Raw genomic sequence first — 16,601 nt, forward strand, 5'->3', positions numbered from 1 at the left:
TGCAGTAATGGATATCAAATATTCTAACAAATCACTTCTCACAGTTTATAATAACATTAACTTACTTAATTGCATGATTTTCTTTTTTTATAATCCTCCAACATTGGAAAAACTATTTTTGGCACTGAATATCTCAGAAACTTTAGACTTTATTGGTATAATCTGTATAATATTACCAGTGGGGGATTTTTTGGTCGGGTGATGAAAGCTTGCTACTAGAATGTTCTACGCATGCTCTGTTTGAAAGCGTGTTTTGGTGTCAAGCCGTGCTGCTAGGCTAGCCGGGCCAGCTAGCAATTCTGCAAGTCATGGTGGGCCATTCAGCGAGGAAAGGCTGGAGTATGCTATATCGTGAAACCGTGAGAGTTTTAATGAAACAGGACTTTGTGACTGTTCTTGTGTGGGAGCGGACTTTTTGGGCATGAAGACACAAGTTGCGTAATCTTCATGCGTGAGTATAAAAACCAAGATGTTTTCAATTAACTAATGCGTACGGCGATACACGGATTAACAGTGATTAATGGCGTGAGCTAACGTCAGCGGACACATGGAAGAATAAGCAGTGTTTAATTGTGAATGTCTGGATACAGGAGTGTGTTTTGGTTAATACTTTTCAAAGTAGTTGAACGCTTATTAGCAGCGAACTAGCTTAAAGGCTAGCGCAGTGTAGGCTTTGAGTTCCCCACCCACGCCTCATTCCTATTGGCCGGCAATTGCTGGAGTCATGTGTCGTCACCGCGTTTGAGGCCTTTGAATGGCTGTATAATCTGTCATTCATCTTTTCACCACTTGTTGCTAGGGAGATTGTTTGATGCTAGCCACGGCGGAAGTACAGGTAGCTGTCACTTTTTGGGGGGGTAAACAGAGATGCAAGTTAACTAGCTAACGTGGCGACAGCTTATAATTTCTACTTTATGTCACGTTACAAGGTGATTAAACATGTGTAATAGCAGTAGCCGGGTCTCAAAACACAAGGTGGCTAACACGGCTAACACAGGACGAAGATAGGCGAAATAGAGGAGGGAGGGACCCTGTCTGCCTCCTAACGTTGTCGTTAGCCAGCCCAGCGAGCTTTCTCGACTTGCGTTCACCTTCAGCTGCACCCTCAAGAAGTAGTTGTACGTCAAGGGTTAGGGTGATGCCTAAAAAGCTTGTTTTTGTATTTCCAAGAACAAAAAAAAAGGCATTACGCGGTGCGAGCAGACATGTCTAGTCTTGGGAGGATGGAGGAGTGGTTGCAGTGTTGCTACTAGCAAGTCCTTTTTTCTTTTCGTTTACATGTGCTTAATGTAGGTAGGTAAAGCTTGTGATTGTCATGTTGAACTATTGTAGTTTGCAGTAGAGCAATAACATGTCATTTATCACTTTTGTCAGGAATGGGAAGATGAGAAACGCATGAAGAACAAGGCTTTGACCACAGACTGGACTCTCTCAGAGTGGAAACCCCCATCTTGGATCTTGGACGCCTTCTAAACATCCAGACCCCACTCCCCCTCACTGTCTTTAACCACTTTTTATGTTCATGTATTCGTCTCCGTTTTTAAGTGCAAGTACAGAAGTATCGATCCCAGGTAGTTGACCCCCGCTTTTGTTTTTATTTTTTACTTTCACCTTTTGTTCCTTTGTAAAGAAATGCTTTACCTGAAAAAGTACTTCACAGAGGGCCTGATTCAGTTCACCATCCTTCTGAGTCTCATTGGGGTGCGGGTGGACCTTGACACCTATCTAAACAATCAGCTGCCCCCTCTGAGAGAGATCATCCTGGGCCCTAGCTCAGCCTACACCCAGACACAGTTTCACAACCTGCGCAACACGCTGGACGGCTATGGCATCCATCCAAAGAGTGTGGACCTCGACCATTTCTTCACCACTCGACGGCTGCTGAACCAGGTGCGCCAGCTGGATCGCTTCTCTGTGCCCAGTACCGAGCTCAACACCTGGCTAGTTCATCGTGACTCTGAGACTGTGGTGTCTGCCAGCAGCCAGTCCAGCCCCAGCATCACCCTGGACAATGGGGCCGGCTTAGAGGACATTAACAACCCTGACGCTACCCCGGCCATGAGGGGAGGAAGTGGAGCACCTGAATCCACGTACAACCTGAACGCAGCAGACAGCAGCCTGGGAGCTGTTGCCCCAGAGGGCAACCAGGAGCAGGGCAGCAGGGATGGCAATGATGACCTCACCAAAGAGGTACTGCAGCTTGTTTGTACCTTCACTCTGCTAACACCTGGGGAGCATCTCCTTTTGACAGTTTTTGACGGCAGCATAACCACACAAATATACTGTAAATACTCCGTATTTGTATATCCAACCACTCAAAGCGCTTTTACAATACATCTGCACCATTCACCCACATTCATACACTGGCGGAACAGCCAGGGGCAATTCGGGGTTCAGTATCGTTCCCAAGGACACTTCGACACGCAGCCTAGAGGAGCCGGGGATTGAACCACCGACCTTCCGCTCTACGTCCTGAGCCACAGCCACTCGTGTACTGTACTACAAATAATGAAAACATGTATACCACGATGGGTTTACCTATGTCATTCCACAGCCCTTGTATTTTATCTGTGCAAATATTTTCAAACCAGTAGAGTCACATTCGTTACAGCTGTTTGTGCTACTTTGAAATCCAAGTCATGTTTCTTCATTGACTCACTTAAAACGGTTCAAAAGAAAATGCTGTTTTTACATTTACTTGTTACATTTTATGATAGTTTATTGTTAGTGGCTGTTTTTCAATTTAAATTATCATTTTTCTTCTTTCAGCGAACTTGACATAATGGCCATATTGATGCAATAGAGTTGGGGTGACGTTAAGTCATTGTTGGGCTGTAATGAACCAAGACTTCTTTCTGATCATATGATAACCACCATGTCAAAGTGTGTGTCATGGTTGCATCATCTGACTGCATAGCATTTCTGTTACATGATCATGCCACTTTTTCATGCCATAATTCCCCTTGTAAAAGATAAACAGCATAAGTACTAGTTTATTATCATGAATAACTCAATCATACATAGCCCACATATGTTGGGTTTCATTTGTACCATATGAGTTAGATTTCAATACATTGAATACCTACACAATATCTGGCTATTAAAGTAACTTTTCTCTGTACAGGGCCATTTTTCAATGGTTGCTATATGTTTTTCCAGGACATTGACTTGATTGACATCCTATGGCGACAGGACATCGACCTTGGTGCAGGACGAGAAGTGTTCAACTACAGCAACCGTCAGAAGGAGAGCGAGGAGGAGGAGAAGCCCAGCCCACATGAGAACAAAGACGGGAATGAGGAACAAGAGAGCTGGAGAAATGGAGTAAACGTACAAGGAGTTCAGCCGGTCGACGGGGAGACAGGAGAGAGTATTCCAGAGCAGGTTTGTAGACTAAATGGATCTCGATATCCTAGTGTTTCATCCAGTGGAAGGTGGTACACTTAACTGCCTAAAAGCACATAAAAAGAAAATAGAAACTTGGGAGCAGCACACTGGTGATAAAAGATAATTTCATCTGCTGAATATGAGTTTATTTTCATGAGTTCCAGTTAGTCCCTTTTCACCATTTGTGGAAAACAGTTTGGGTTAAAAAAGTGTTTATCTATAAAATGGCTTAGTTTCAAGAGTGTCCTCTCATTGTTGAGTCACACCAGTCAATGGGTTTGGTCTCAGACAGCGCAAGGTGAGATCAAGCAATCAAGCTTTAGCTGTTTGATGTAGGTGCGCTTTTAAGTTATAGTGAGCCAATCAGCTGTGTTCATGCCCATGTTCTAAAGTTAAAATACTATACTATTAAATCACATTTATTCCATGGCTAACATCCAAGAAAACGTTCCAGTGGCCATTCAGAATCGTTTGCCCCTGTGACGTATAAATGTAATCCTCGTAAAACTACCTACATCCAGTGTATTCATAAAAATGTCACGGATGCACTGTGAGGTTTCAATGAATTAACCCTTCCGATAAAGAAAACAAATGCAAACGAATGTGAGAATATGAAAACGTGTCTGTTTAGGACACTGAAATGAACTTGCTTTTAATCAAGAAACAAAACGACAGAAAAATGACAGTTGGATTCAGCAAGACTGTCAGAATGATGGGTGCTTTCAGACCTAACCTGTGTTGGTTTGCCGGTTTTATACACTTTATTTGGGCAGGTGTGAAAGCTGTCATTAAAACTCCGGTGCAGTCTAAAGACCAGCACCAACCGCAGTGGACCGAGACCCTCCTTCTCAAGGTGTGAAAGCAAAGCAAACCACTTGACTGTGTGACAGTAGATACATGATTTTAGCATGAATTTAAAGTGCTGCTACTATGATATCCGTCTGCTGATAGTGAGAACTGATAATAGAGCAATCTGGAAGTGATGTATAGCCTATATATTTATCATTTTGTAACCATGCTAATGATATGCACGTCCCCATTCGAGTGCAGGGATATATCAGTCCGAAAGAGTTAAAACAGGTTTATTGAGCTTGTTTCCTAGTTTGTGTATATTAGCAGTTCACCAATAAAAAGTGAGAGAAATGTAGTGACCACGCAGTAACTTTCCTCCCATAATATTATGCATGGTGTTACAAGACAGTCTGCAAAACTGTCCAATCAAAGACTTAACTGTCATTCAAACCTGTCAATTCCACACCAGAACTAAAAGGCCACAATTTCTTTCATTAGTCCGTAATATATAAAATTCAGCATTTCTAAAAAATAAATTGATCATACAACAGTTTTTCGTGGCATTTGAAGCAGGCAGCCCGCATAGCTAAAATGTTTAACACTGTGTGTGTGAGAGCGTGGGCTAGAGCGAGCTTGATCTTATCGAAAACAAGGCAAGAAGTTTAGCATGGGACTGAAAACACACTCTGCATCTAAACCTCTACCGTACAGCAAATGCTCTACGCCTGTAAGTCCAAACAGCTCTGCCCCAAGTGCCTTATAAATACCAAATCCAGACATCTAATTACCTAATTAGTTTGAAAATATGCAACAATGTCTTTGAATTGCATAGCATCACAAATAACCAAATATTAGGCATCATCAGAAAAGTTAACTGATTATCTTTTCTGCGGCTGTGTTCATTGTCATTTCCATGGACACACTGAACAAACAAATTTAGGTTAGTTTTCTTCCTCTTTGTGCAACAGTGTAAGGTTGTCCAATCTTCTGATTCGGAGTGTTGTCCAAACAGCAACAATGGTTTGGTGATAACTGATTTGAATGAGCTATTATTATTTGATTCAAATATGGTCTACAGAGAAGTCTGGAAAAGGAAGTAATTTTTATATGGAATAGGCGTAGAAACCCTGAATTGAACTTCAGATGTTAAAATGCCCTAAACTAATGGGTACTTTTCACTGTATTGGTCTGTCTTTTTTGTTTTTGCCCAGCTCCCAGGTATTGGCTCACAGACTTCACTGTCTTTACAAGAATGCTTGAGGCTGTTGGAGGCCACGTTCCCTTTTGGAGAAGAATCAGAGGTAAAAACAGTGTTTGTTGTTTCACATTCATTGTAAAGCAAGGTATTATTGAGATTGCTTGATGAAGTTGTTAAAATGTTTTTGCTTTATGTGTATGACATTTTCAATTAGTTTCCAGCCCCGGTTGTCCCCCCGGAAATAGTTTCCAATGAAGAAGCTCCTTCTACATCTCAGGGCCTTCCTCTGGCACCACAGCTGCCCCCAGCAGAGCCACAGTTGGACCTGGAGCAGCAGTGGCAAGACATCATGGCCATCATGGAGCTACAAGTAAGTTCCCTTTTTAAATTGTGAGGTGTATTTATTTGTCCTGACACATTTATATATTTGTTGTGTGGGAACTGATAGAAGTAGGTATTCAAAATACCTGTATTTCAAAATAAGAATCATTATCATTTTCAATATCATTGTAGTGCAAAAGCATATTTGAAAGTTTAAAAATGGCCTGTTTGCTGTGTTGAAGTGTGTGTCAGTTTAACCATAAAAAGTAGATAAAATTAAAGATTTTCCCCTAACAAAATCTTTCTGTTCAAAGGCAATGGAAGTGAACACTTCGCTCAACACCAACTCCAGCAGTGTCAACGGCACAAGTGGGACAACTGAGTCAAGCCCTGTGGGGAGCTTCGAACTTTCTACTCCTTCAACACCAGTTAACCAGGATGTCAGCCTTCACCAGGCCTCCCTCCCCAGCTGCAGCCAAGACTTTACACAGATTTTCAATCCCCAGTTGGACTCTATTACCATCACCCCAAGAACCACCATGCCCAGACTTTCTTCCAGCAACTCCAGCAACATAAACTCCACGTTTGGAGCCACTAACCTGACCGGGATCTTTCTCCCACCACACATTAATAGTTCTAGTAACAACATTACATCCACACCTATCCTGCCCGATCCATTCAGCACTCTGCTGGAAGAGTCCATGCTCGATGAGATCAGCTTGCTGGACCTTGCCATGGAGGAGGGCTTCAGCCAGGCCCAAGCGTCGCAGTTGGAGGATGAGCTTGACTCAGATTCCGGTCTTTCCTTGGACTCCAGCCACAGCCCGGCCTCCCCAAGCAGCTCTGAGACATCCTGCTCTTCTGCAGCATCTTCCTCTTCAACGTCTGCTACCTTCTCAGAGGAGGGAGCTGTGGGCTACAGCACCGACTCTGAAGTTGCCACTGTGGAGACAGAGGAAGGTGCTGTCGGGGGTTATCAGCCTGAATACAGTAAGCTCTGCCGTATGAGCTATCAAGACCCCTCCCAGTTTCACGGGCTCCCTCAGCTCGACAGCATCAGCCACAATCATACGTACAACCTGCCGCTATCATCTGCGTTCTCTGAGCACCCAGAGCTCCCCATTTCAACTGGGAAGAAGACTGTCCGCGACAAACAGCACTCAAAGCTTCAGCCTCATCAGGACTTGCTCGATAAACACGCAAGCCGTGATGAACGCCGAGCCCGGGCCATGAAAATTCCCTTCTCCAACGAAAAGATCATCAACCTGCCTGTGGAAGAATTCAACGAGCTTCTAGCCAAGCACCACCTGAGTGAAGCCCAGCTTGCCCTTATCCGCGACATCCGCAGGCGCGGCAAGAACAAGATGGCTGCCCAGAACTGCCGCAAACGCAAGCTGGACACGATCATAAATCTGGAGCAGGGTGTCCAAGACCTGAGGCGCAACAAGGCCCGTCTGCTGAAGGAGAAGATGGAGTTCATTCGTTCCATCCGGCAGATGAAGCAGAAGATGCAAAGTCTGTACCAAGAGGTGTTCACTCAGTTACGGGATGAGGAGGGCCGGCCCTATCCTCCCAACGAGTACTCGCTCCAGTACAGCGCAGATGGCAGCGTGCTGATCATGCCCCGCGGCGTGACAACTGCTGAGCAGAACCGAAAGCCCGAGAAAAAACAAAAAGACAAAAAGAAGTGAGGGGGGGCAAACTGCCGTTTATGCTATAACTTTGCTAAATCAATAAGAAAGATTTCTGCAGATGCAAGAGAGATGTCCTTTTTTTCCTTTAAGAAGATTCCGGTGAGTAGAAATATGGCATTGTTGACTACTCTCGCATTAGTTTCTCTCTTTTCATTCTGTTCCTACGTTATTTTTCCTGGAAACAACTTTGAAGCAGAAGTAGCTCTTTGTTTGAGTACTGATATTTCATTATTTAGAAGGGGGAAAACAATAAGCAAGGAGACGAGGGATTAAAGAGGACATTAAAGGAGCTATTAGAAAAATGTTAGCCGCTCTTGACCCTTTTGCACCAAACCACTGAGGATGGAGAAGATTTGTAGGGTAAAACAAAGGGACTGGTCTGGAGAAAAGTGGGAGTAAAAGAACATTGTTAACAAGAATGGTTGGAATACCTATGCACGGAAGGTTTTAAAGGACTATCAGATCACATCCCACCCTGGAGACTTTTAGTGATTTTCATAGTCAACGTTTAAGTTTCAAATGTTCAGGCAAAGAACAGCACCTATGGTTTTGAGAGTTTAGATACCAAAGGCTACAGGAAGTCCGTCTTTTTAGGATGCCATTAACACCTATACTAACCAAAGGTTGTATGGTGCACATCACTTGATCTGAACACATCTTAAATGCTCAAACGCTGCACTCAAATTCCAGTTTTTGAGTCAGTTGCATCTAAGTTTAGAAGGCCCTGAAGAGATTGGGTTTGATGTGTGGATAGAGTATGTTGAGACAAGAAACAGTCGGAGGCGGGAGGCAGAGTGTTCCCGGGTTGGCCACTGCTAAAAAAGAGGCCTGGAGTTGAAGTCCTGCGAGAGAAGCTGATGGATGTTTAATGGAGGAGGCACACTGCATTGCTAAATGTATCAACTTCCTTATTAATTATACATAGCACTGTAATTTGTCTTTTAAAAGGCTTGGCTATATGCATTTTGCCGTGTGTGTCGCTATTCCTTCGCTGCAGGTTTAAATACAAGAGCTGCGTTTAGGAAGGCTCTTATTAACTGTTCATAATCTGTAGTATAAGCAAGGTTATAGGTCTAGCCACATCAGCTATATGTAAAAGTCTACACCCTCTTTGTTGATTTGAGCCTGTAATCATAAGAGGAATTTAAGATATTGTGATAGGCCAGGAACTCCAGAGTGTACTGTATGATTACCATCAACTCCAGGCTATCACAGTTTAATGTTATGGATTATTTGTTGGGTTTTTTTTTTTTGTTTCTTCTTGGATGCCATTCATTCTAAACAGGCTCGATTGTCGCTGTGGTGTAGCGATATCCCTTTTTATTTAACTCATTTGCCAACGTTACCCAACTGAAAGCCACTGGAGGCAATTTTTTAACTGCTGTAAAGCCAAGGGGTTGGTTTAAATATTGAGTTCCTATGTTTTGAAGTTTTTGTGTTGATAAAAAAGTGAGCCGAGTTGTTAAATGAGATAAAAGTTATTTGAATGCGTGAAATGACTGTGTGTGTTGTGGCCACTTTGATTCGAATGCCTTTATTTCACAATCTCATCTTTTAAATGTTTTGAGAACTGAAGAAAAATGTTCTCAAAGTAGAAGTGCTATTACTTGTCTATTTGAATGAAGTTTGTCAGTAAGTCACGTCACGTCGCCCTCTTGTTGCAGCCGACATAGCGGTTAGGGTAGAGTATTTTACAAGAGGCTGAACAGAACTCGCAACATTAAGATGATGTCCAAAAAAAGGAGAAATGTTTCATTAAATGTGATATTCAGGCATGAAACTCTGGTTAACATTCACTTTAGTGTAACCCAGTGCGACACCAACTATTTAGTACTGCAACTACTTAGTGCACTTTTTTTGTCTGTCTCGTTATGTAAATATTTTCATGTTTGTGTTTGTCATGATTTATGTAGTTTGTCAAATGTCTCCATAACAGTCTCACCATCTGCTTTCAGTTTGGATGTAGTTCCCTCTGTTTTGAGATATTTGCTGGCAATCAAGAATTGTTTTTATTGATTAATAAAGTGTTTTTATTTTCACCCGGGACTCTTTTGTGTTCTAGTTGTCATGAATGGTATATGTTATACTGTGCAACACGGGGCTTGGTCCGGAAAGCAGGTTTCTTAAGTTATCTAGAAAAGTTTGAGGTTTTACATCAGTCCATGTCTCAGATTTTAGGGAGGTGACTTGGGGAACTTGCAGTTATCCCGACAACTCAAAAATCCTGCTTCTTGGAACGAGCCCCAGGACCATGAACAACTGGGTGAAAGAGCTGCAACGATTAATCAGTTGGTAGATGGACAGAAAATTAGTAATTTTGATAAACAATCATTCAGTTCTCAATTAAGAAATACCAAACGTTTGATGGTTTTGGGCTTACTTTAGGAGTACATTGCATATTTTTAGGTTAAGACATTTGGTGACACCACCTTTGACTCTACGCTATTAAAGTATATTCCACTGTTTTCTGATGTTTACAAATCATTCATCAGTTAATGGAGAACATAATCGTCAGTTGCAGCCCTGCTAGGTAATAAACACCAGCTTGAAACAACACAGTAACAAAAAGTGATTTATTCTCCAAAACCGACAAGCAAGACATGTTCATGAAAAACACTACAAAGATTTCCAATGACCAAATGAATCACCGAAAAGGGTCCATAATGATACACCAAACGGGTCCTAAGGAAACAGCTAAGATGAACACAGTTTTGCCCTCAGAAGCACCGATGCGTTTATAAAAAAAATGGCACACTAATGAAATAAAAACATCACCTCACCAATACAACGCCATAGCAAGATGACTGAACACTGGACCAAATGCTATGTGAAAAAGTTACTGAAGTAGCCGAGCAGTTTTCTTAAAACTGGAGTGGATCCTCAGTGAACACTGCGTTGTACATTTCATTTGGATTTTGTCAAGCAAACCTGAAGCATATTTACAGTTAGGTTCTAACCAGATAAAAGCAGAATCAAATGAGTGATACTACACCAAAAGACGAATGAGTCCATTGATGTCTTGCTTGTCTCTGATCCCCTCCCTCCCCGAATCCTGCCGAAAGTACAATGAAGTTCAAAACTACAGTTTCTTTTTTGCCCCTGCCCCTTCGCCCTGTGTTAGTTTTTGTCGTCTTTTTTCTCGTCTTCGGTGGGATACGAGTGCCAAGTAAGTCTCTCTTCGTAGAAAGAGATGACCACCTGCGGACACTTCACATTGGCCTCCTTCGCCGGCACCAGGTCCGCTTCGTCAGAATTTTTCCTATACAAACAGAAAAACAATTTTAATAACATGCTTTTTTGCACACAGGTAAATAATGTAATGCCATGTTTTAATTCCCCAACATCTGAGGCAGTTATTTAATCACTGATGTACCAGTTTAAACAGATGGCCAGCAGTTACTGTGCTACACGCTGCATACAAACCATTTCATCAGAAACATGAGTTCTCCTGTGGAATCTGTGGCACCAATAATCCTTTCTGGATCCAGCCCTCGAGCAAAGCCCCTTAGCTTCTCTGTCTGATGATCAAATGACAAAATACAAAACACAAAAGTACAATTTCAGCATGAATACCTAACGCATAACAAAACAACGTTGAGTATGTCATGGGTACATCCGAATTTAAAGTTCTCATGGTTGCGTGTGTGGCCATAGAAATCTGAAATCTAAATTCTGATCAGCACAAAAGGAATGCAGGTAAACGATCTTGCCTACGTGCTCAGCGTCACTTCTACATATTTGTAGGGCTGCAACTAAGATTTATTTTCATCACCAGTTAATTTACTGATTATGTTCTCTCTTAGTGGTTTAATCAATACAGTGTCAGATAATAGTTAAAAATGTCTGTTCTAATTTCCCACCGCCCCAAGCTGATGTCTAGAAATGTCTCCCTTTGTCCGACCAACAGTCCAAAACCAAAAGATATTCAGTTTACTCTCATGTATGACAGAAGCATCAAATCCTCATAAAAGTATTATTCAAAATAGTTGCAAATGAACATTTCTGTCAATCAACTAATCCATTAATTGAGTCATCTTTTCAGTTCTGCATGCATTTCATTCATTTTCATTCACACAATATTTTAAAGTAAATGTTGTTGTCTTGTGTCGGCAACTTTTAAGAAATTGTAGTGTCACATCTGTATTGCAACGAGTTGTGGATAATTCAAGCGCCGCAGGCAGACTCTCTAGAAGTCTGCAGGAAGTCCACATGAGCCCTCCTGTAAGGACTTTATGAACGGTGGATTTGAAGTCCGAACATTTGGGATTCAGCCTGAGAGCTGCCTGTTGGTGGATATTCGACTCCACAGAGGGTATCCTGCATGTGCAGGAGGGAGCCTGTAACGGGTTGTTACAAGTGGACACTTGAATTTCCGTATTGTCTGGAAACCAGCACCCTGCCTTACCGTGAGCAACTGTCATCAGAGCCTGTGATGTGGTTTTCCGTGACAAAAAGGTGCTTACCTTGATGAGGTTTAAGGTTTGCCTGAACTACAATAAACACCTGCCACCTGCAACTCTTCATCTAACCAACTTACTGTGGCTTGTTTGGGGTTTCTTTCCTGGCAATATTTTAAACTGCAGGAAAATGTCTTATCTCATGCTGTGTAGATCAAAATAGTTTTATTTTGTGTCTTCTGTGTGTGTGTCTTTACTTTTGTTATTCCACGAGCCAATGGGCTGACAACACCAGAGCAAAGCAAAGAAGAAGAAAAACAACAACAGTTGCAACTTTTATTGGACAGATTATTACATATTAAGACATATTATTACTGATGAGACTATTTCATCTAAATCACAGTGGTGTCAAACAATTACACTACTTTGTTTTGTTTGTCTTTCTGCGGCTGACTAGTCCTCATGCAGGTGTAAAACATACATGCATGTTGGTCTGCTGTGCCGTTGGATGTGGTCTTTGTGGTGCGTTCAGTTGCAACTTTTAACAGAAGACATGAACAGAACAGTTTCTGTCTACGCTAGTTCTTTGAAGTTGGCTTGGTGTGTCAGGACCCTTAGTACAGTAGGACATATTGAGCCCAGCAATGTTTATCTCAATTTTACATAACAGATGCTCGATGCAGCAGGAATCATGTAAGTCATTGGCCTTTTTTGTCAGGTAAGATGTAAGTTAACATAATTTGTTGCAACAAGTGAATTTTATTACTGTGATATTGATTCTGCACAGAAGAACAAAAACCCACTTAAACCCTTAATTGTGCAAAACAAAAACCAAGATTTGGGACTTACGTCGTCTTTTTTCTTCTTTGTTTTATTTTCGTCTCCATCTGTGTCTCCGGCCGCCTTCCGCTTTCCATCGTGCGCCGTTTTCTGGGACTGCAGAAATTCTGCAATTAAATCTGGACAGTCCAGGTTGTCTTCTGGCTCCCACGTATTATCTTCCCTGCAGACACAAGTACAAAAAAAAAAACGGTATTTATGTTTTTAGTTAATAATTTAATCACCTGTTACATGTTGGTATCTCGTTGTTTTCTTGGTTATAACTTGAATGACTCGACATGACATATGCAACAAGAAATCGCCCCAAAACACTCACTCTGAGAAGCCTTTCCACTTGAGAAGATATTCTACTCTCCCTTTCACCACCCGCCGATTCAGGACCTTTTCCACCACGTATTCTTCCTCCTCCTCCTCTTCCTCAGGCACATCATCTGGCTTCTTGTCCTTCTTCTCAGGTGTAGTCATTTTACTCTCTGACGGGTTGGAAACTGTAGCAACGAGCAGATAGTTAACGATCCTGAAGACACCCGCCTTTTAACGCCTGCTGAGCCCTGAAACCTAAAACTCTTACTGGCTGCAGGTTCATTTTCAGTGGTAGAGTTTCAGATAATTCTTTGAGAAACGTGTTACTTAATCTGCTCAGTGCAGAACACACATTACTTTATTCATTCTTTGTCCCTCGACACACACCTTACCGCACAAGGACAAGTGACACAGAGCAATTATGTTAGAAAATAATGATATATTAAACCTTCTGTAACTGTGGGACCATCGTTAGGGGGTTCTGTAGTCAGGCTCATACTCATCAGGTAGACCTGGGGACCAGCAGGTTCCTGGTCAACGTCAAGATTGTTGCATGATGGAAGCAAGCCGGAATCAATGTGGTAGAGAGGAGAAAACAGCATTGGAGAATGGGATTTATTGGTAAGATACATGGGTAAACAACGTGAGGCAATGTAGATTTCTTTTTTGTTAATATACATGTTTTTAAAAACCCATTATGTTTATGTCCCAAGTATAGATTTCTGTTTAAAAAGACTGCATAATCTGCATTGCCTGAAGTTACCCATGTACCATTATGTTGTGATATGGTGTAAACTCTGTAAAAGTCCTGCATAAAAATATACTTAAAATAGCAAAAGGAAAAGTACTTATAAACCATTTTAGAATAAATTATATTGGATTATCACTGGATGATAATTATTCATGTATTAAAGTTGCCGCTGGTAAAGGTGGAACACATTTCAACTACTTTATATACTGCTGGGTATTTTAATCCATAATAATAGATCATATTTTATTAGTTAACCTATATTTTGACTTAATACTCTGAATATGCAAAATAACTAGAATTTTAAGTTGTTACAAAACATTACTAGTTTCCAAAATGTAGTGGAGTAGAAGTATAACGTAGCATAAAATGGAAATACTCATGTAAAGTACCTCAAAAATTGCACTCAAGTACATTACTTATTTTGCAACACTACACATGTAGTTACCCAGAAATATGACCTTTCTTTTATAGAGGGGATGTTAGTGATACAGTATTACAAGTACTCAGATCTTTTACGCAAGTAAAAGTACAAATACCACAGTGTAAAAATAATCAGTTATATGTAAAAGTCCTGCATCAAACTATACTTAAAGAATCAAAAGTACTCATTTATATAAATTGATGTTAATAATTGATCTATTAAGGTTGTCGCTGGTAAAGGTGGAGCTCATCTCTGCTTTTTACTTTATATACTTCTGGGTATTTTAGTCCATAATAATATATAAGAATGTACAAATGAATCAATAAAGTACAAATACCACAGTGTAAAATAATCAGTTATAAGTACAAGTCCTGCAATTATAATATACTTAAAGTATCAAAAGTAAATTAAACAGAAGGTCCATTTCAGAATAAAGTTCATATTATATCCCTGGATTATAATTACTGATGTATTAAAGTTGTCTCTGGTAAAAGTGGAGCTCATTTCAACTACTTTATATACTGCTGGGTAACTTTAATCCACAATAATAGATAAGAACGTATTAGCCGACTTGATTATTTTGTATTAATACTCTGAGCCTGCAAAGTTACTAGTAATTAAAGATGTTAAAACTTTAATGGTTTAAGTACAAAGTGGCATAAAATGGAAATACCCAAGTAAAGTACAGCACTTGAGTAAATGTACTTTGTTGATGTTTTTTTGCAACTCTACACGTGTAGTGGCCCAAAAATACTGCCATGACCGAATGTATTATTGATCACCTATAACAAGATATAATTGCAGAGGGTATCTCCGTTTAATATGGATCACCTCGCTGATCAATAACAGACCGGAGGCGCGTTCATGGACCTGCCTGTGACTGTAACCAGCAGCAGGTCTGCAACACCTGGCGGCGGCGGCGGCGGCGGACTGTAACGTTTCTGTGGACGTGCAGAGCTGATAATTAAGCAACAGAGACTACTTTTAAATTAGCATTGTCCTGGTGTTAAAGTACATACTGTTCAAATGTAGTGATGTTATTGTTGCTAACGTTAGCAAGCAAAAGGAAGAAAAGCCCACACGACAAAGCCAAGACGCGACCCTCTCGTCTGTAGCTAGCTGGTGTCTCCTCCATATTGCTTTACCAACACTAATGTTACACACTCAGCGATGAGTGTCGATTATAACGATCGTTTATGCTCACGCATGATGAGAAACGTGTCTCCTAGCTAGACACCGGCGCTAGATTTGGAAAATATGCACATTAACGGCTAGCTATCGTTCAGTCTCGTGCACAATCAAACGCTCCCGAGACAACACGTTTAAGAGAGGTAGGAGGGAAGATTAAAAAATAAAACTCACCGATGATTTACAATTTTTAAAAAAAATGTTATTTTAACGTCCACCCGCGCCGAAATAAAAGAACAGGACAGCCGAGCTCTCGCAATTATATTAGTAGCGATACCGTCGCCGTTTGTCTTGATTGGTTGTCAAAACACGGAGCCGCTAGCTTGGCTACAGTCAGATGTGTCGTTTCCGCCCCTTAGTCTGGTGCGAGAGAAGAAGAAAGTCTCCTGGTCCGCCGGAGCGCGACTCTAAAACATCTGGATGTACTCATCACTGCAGCAGGAGCCGTGCGGGCTGCGGGCGAGTGATTTACAGATCTGTGGCCGCGGAGTGTGAGCAAAAGGCGGACTGGATCAGCGGAACGGGCCCCGCATAGATAAACAGCGCTTTATTGATCCCTATAGGAGAACGTGTTGTGTAGAATATCTTTAATGACCCTGAAAATACACTGATACTATCTAAATCAAGGTGTATGGCATGTATTGCAAAGTGGTATTTTACATGTAGCCTATGAGGAATTTGCTATATTGATTGGGGGCCAGAGTTGACATAAACATACAGTTGTCATAAATAAATAGCCTTTTAAATATATCTATATCTATATCTATAGATATAGATATAAATATGGAATAAACAGATGTTTAAGTTCGAAATATGTGTAAAATAAAAAACAAAACAGTGTGGCGTTAATGGGTTAATCAATTAGTTGTCAACTATTTGGATTATTATGATATTATTTTAAGTCATTCTTTAAGAAAAAAAATTCATTCCAGCCTCCATATGTTACTGTCATAGAGGAGGAAATTAAACCACAACATATTCACTTGTTGTGGTTTAATTTCCTCCTCTATGACAGTGACAAACGTTACATACGAGGAATTCGCGAGGAATTTGCCTTGGTATAAATTGGTGCTTACAATACACATAACATAAATAAAAATAAATATATTAAAAGTAAGGAGAGCCAAAAAATGTATAAAAAAATACAATAATACTATAATACAATGCTGATAAGTATGTGCAAGTTCACAATGTGAGCATCAAGCACAGTTGAGCGTTGTTGTAAAGTGTGGGGTCAGGAGTGTGTATGAGTGTGTTTGGGGAGGGGGGCATGATAGTCAGTGACAGTGGGGCCCCGAGCCTTGTTGAG

The 16,601-nt window shown here is 41.0% G+C and overlaps 2 protein-coding genes across 5 annotated transcripts; one reads left to right on the forward strand and one right to left on the reverse strand.

Annotated features, from left to right (window-relative positions):
* The first annotated feature begins 286 nt into the window (after positions 1–286).
* nfe2l1b (nuclear factor, erythroid 2-like 1b) lies at positions 287–9,438 on the forward strand. 3 transcript variants are annotated; one of them, XM_038735183.1, is made up of 7 exons: positions 287–451; positions 1,171–1,293; positions 1,375–2,190; positions 3,160–3,384; positions 5,391–5,480; positions 5,592–5,747; positions 6,013–9,435. In XM_038735183.1, the coding sequence occupies exons 3-7, from the start codon at positions 1,633–1,635 to the stop codon at positions 7,387–7,389; spliced, it is 2,406 nt and encodes an 801-aa protein (XP_038591111.1). In that variant the 5' UTR covers positions 287–451; positions 1,171–1,293; positions 1,375–1,632; the 3' UTR covers positions 7,390–9,435. The 3 variants fall into 3 exon arrangements, with proteins under 3 accessions (XP_038591111.1, XP_038591110.1, XP_038591112.1); XM_038735182.1 differs by lacking the exon at positions 1,171–1,293; XM_038735184.1 differs by lacking the exon at positions 287–451 and having other exon boundaries at positions 491–1,289; positions 6,013–9,438.
* Positions 9,439–9,950: 512 nt separating this feature from the next.
* cbx1b (chromobox homolog 1b (HP1 beta homolog Drosophila)) lies at positions 9,951–15,640 on the reverse strand. 2 transcript variants are annotated; one of them, XM_038735197.1, is made up of 6 exons: positions 15,467–15,640; positions 13,381–13,462; positions 12,946–13,117; positions 12,639–12,792; positions 10,816–10,910; positions 9,951–10,651 (listed from the first exon to the last, which is right to left on the reverse strand). In XM_038735197.1, exons 2-6 carry the CDS (start codon positions 13,433–13,435, stop codon positions 10,510–10,512), a joined length of 618 nt encoding a protein of 205 aa, XP_038591125.1. In that variant the 5' UTR covers positions 13,436–13,462; positions 15,467–15,640; the 3' UTR covers positions 9,951–10,509. The 2 variants fall into 2 exon arrangements, with proteins under 2 accessions (XP_038591125.1, XP_038591126.1); XM_038735198.1 differs by lacking the exon at positions 15,467–15,640 and adding an exon at positions 14,979–15,021.
* Positions 15,641–16,601: the final 961 nt, after the last annotated feature.

This window comes from Micropterus salmoides, unplaced genomic scaffold (assembly GCF_014851395.1).
Source record: "Micropterus salmoides isolate LMB-PRFRI ecotype aquatic unplaced genomic scaffold, ASM1485139v1 Ms_hic_scaffold_21, whole genome shotgun sequence".
In the NCBI taxonomy this organism is placed as follows: Eukaryota; Metazoa; Chordata; class Actinopteri; order Centrarchiformes; family Centrarchidae; genus Micropterus; species Micropterus salmoides.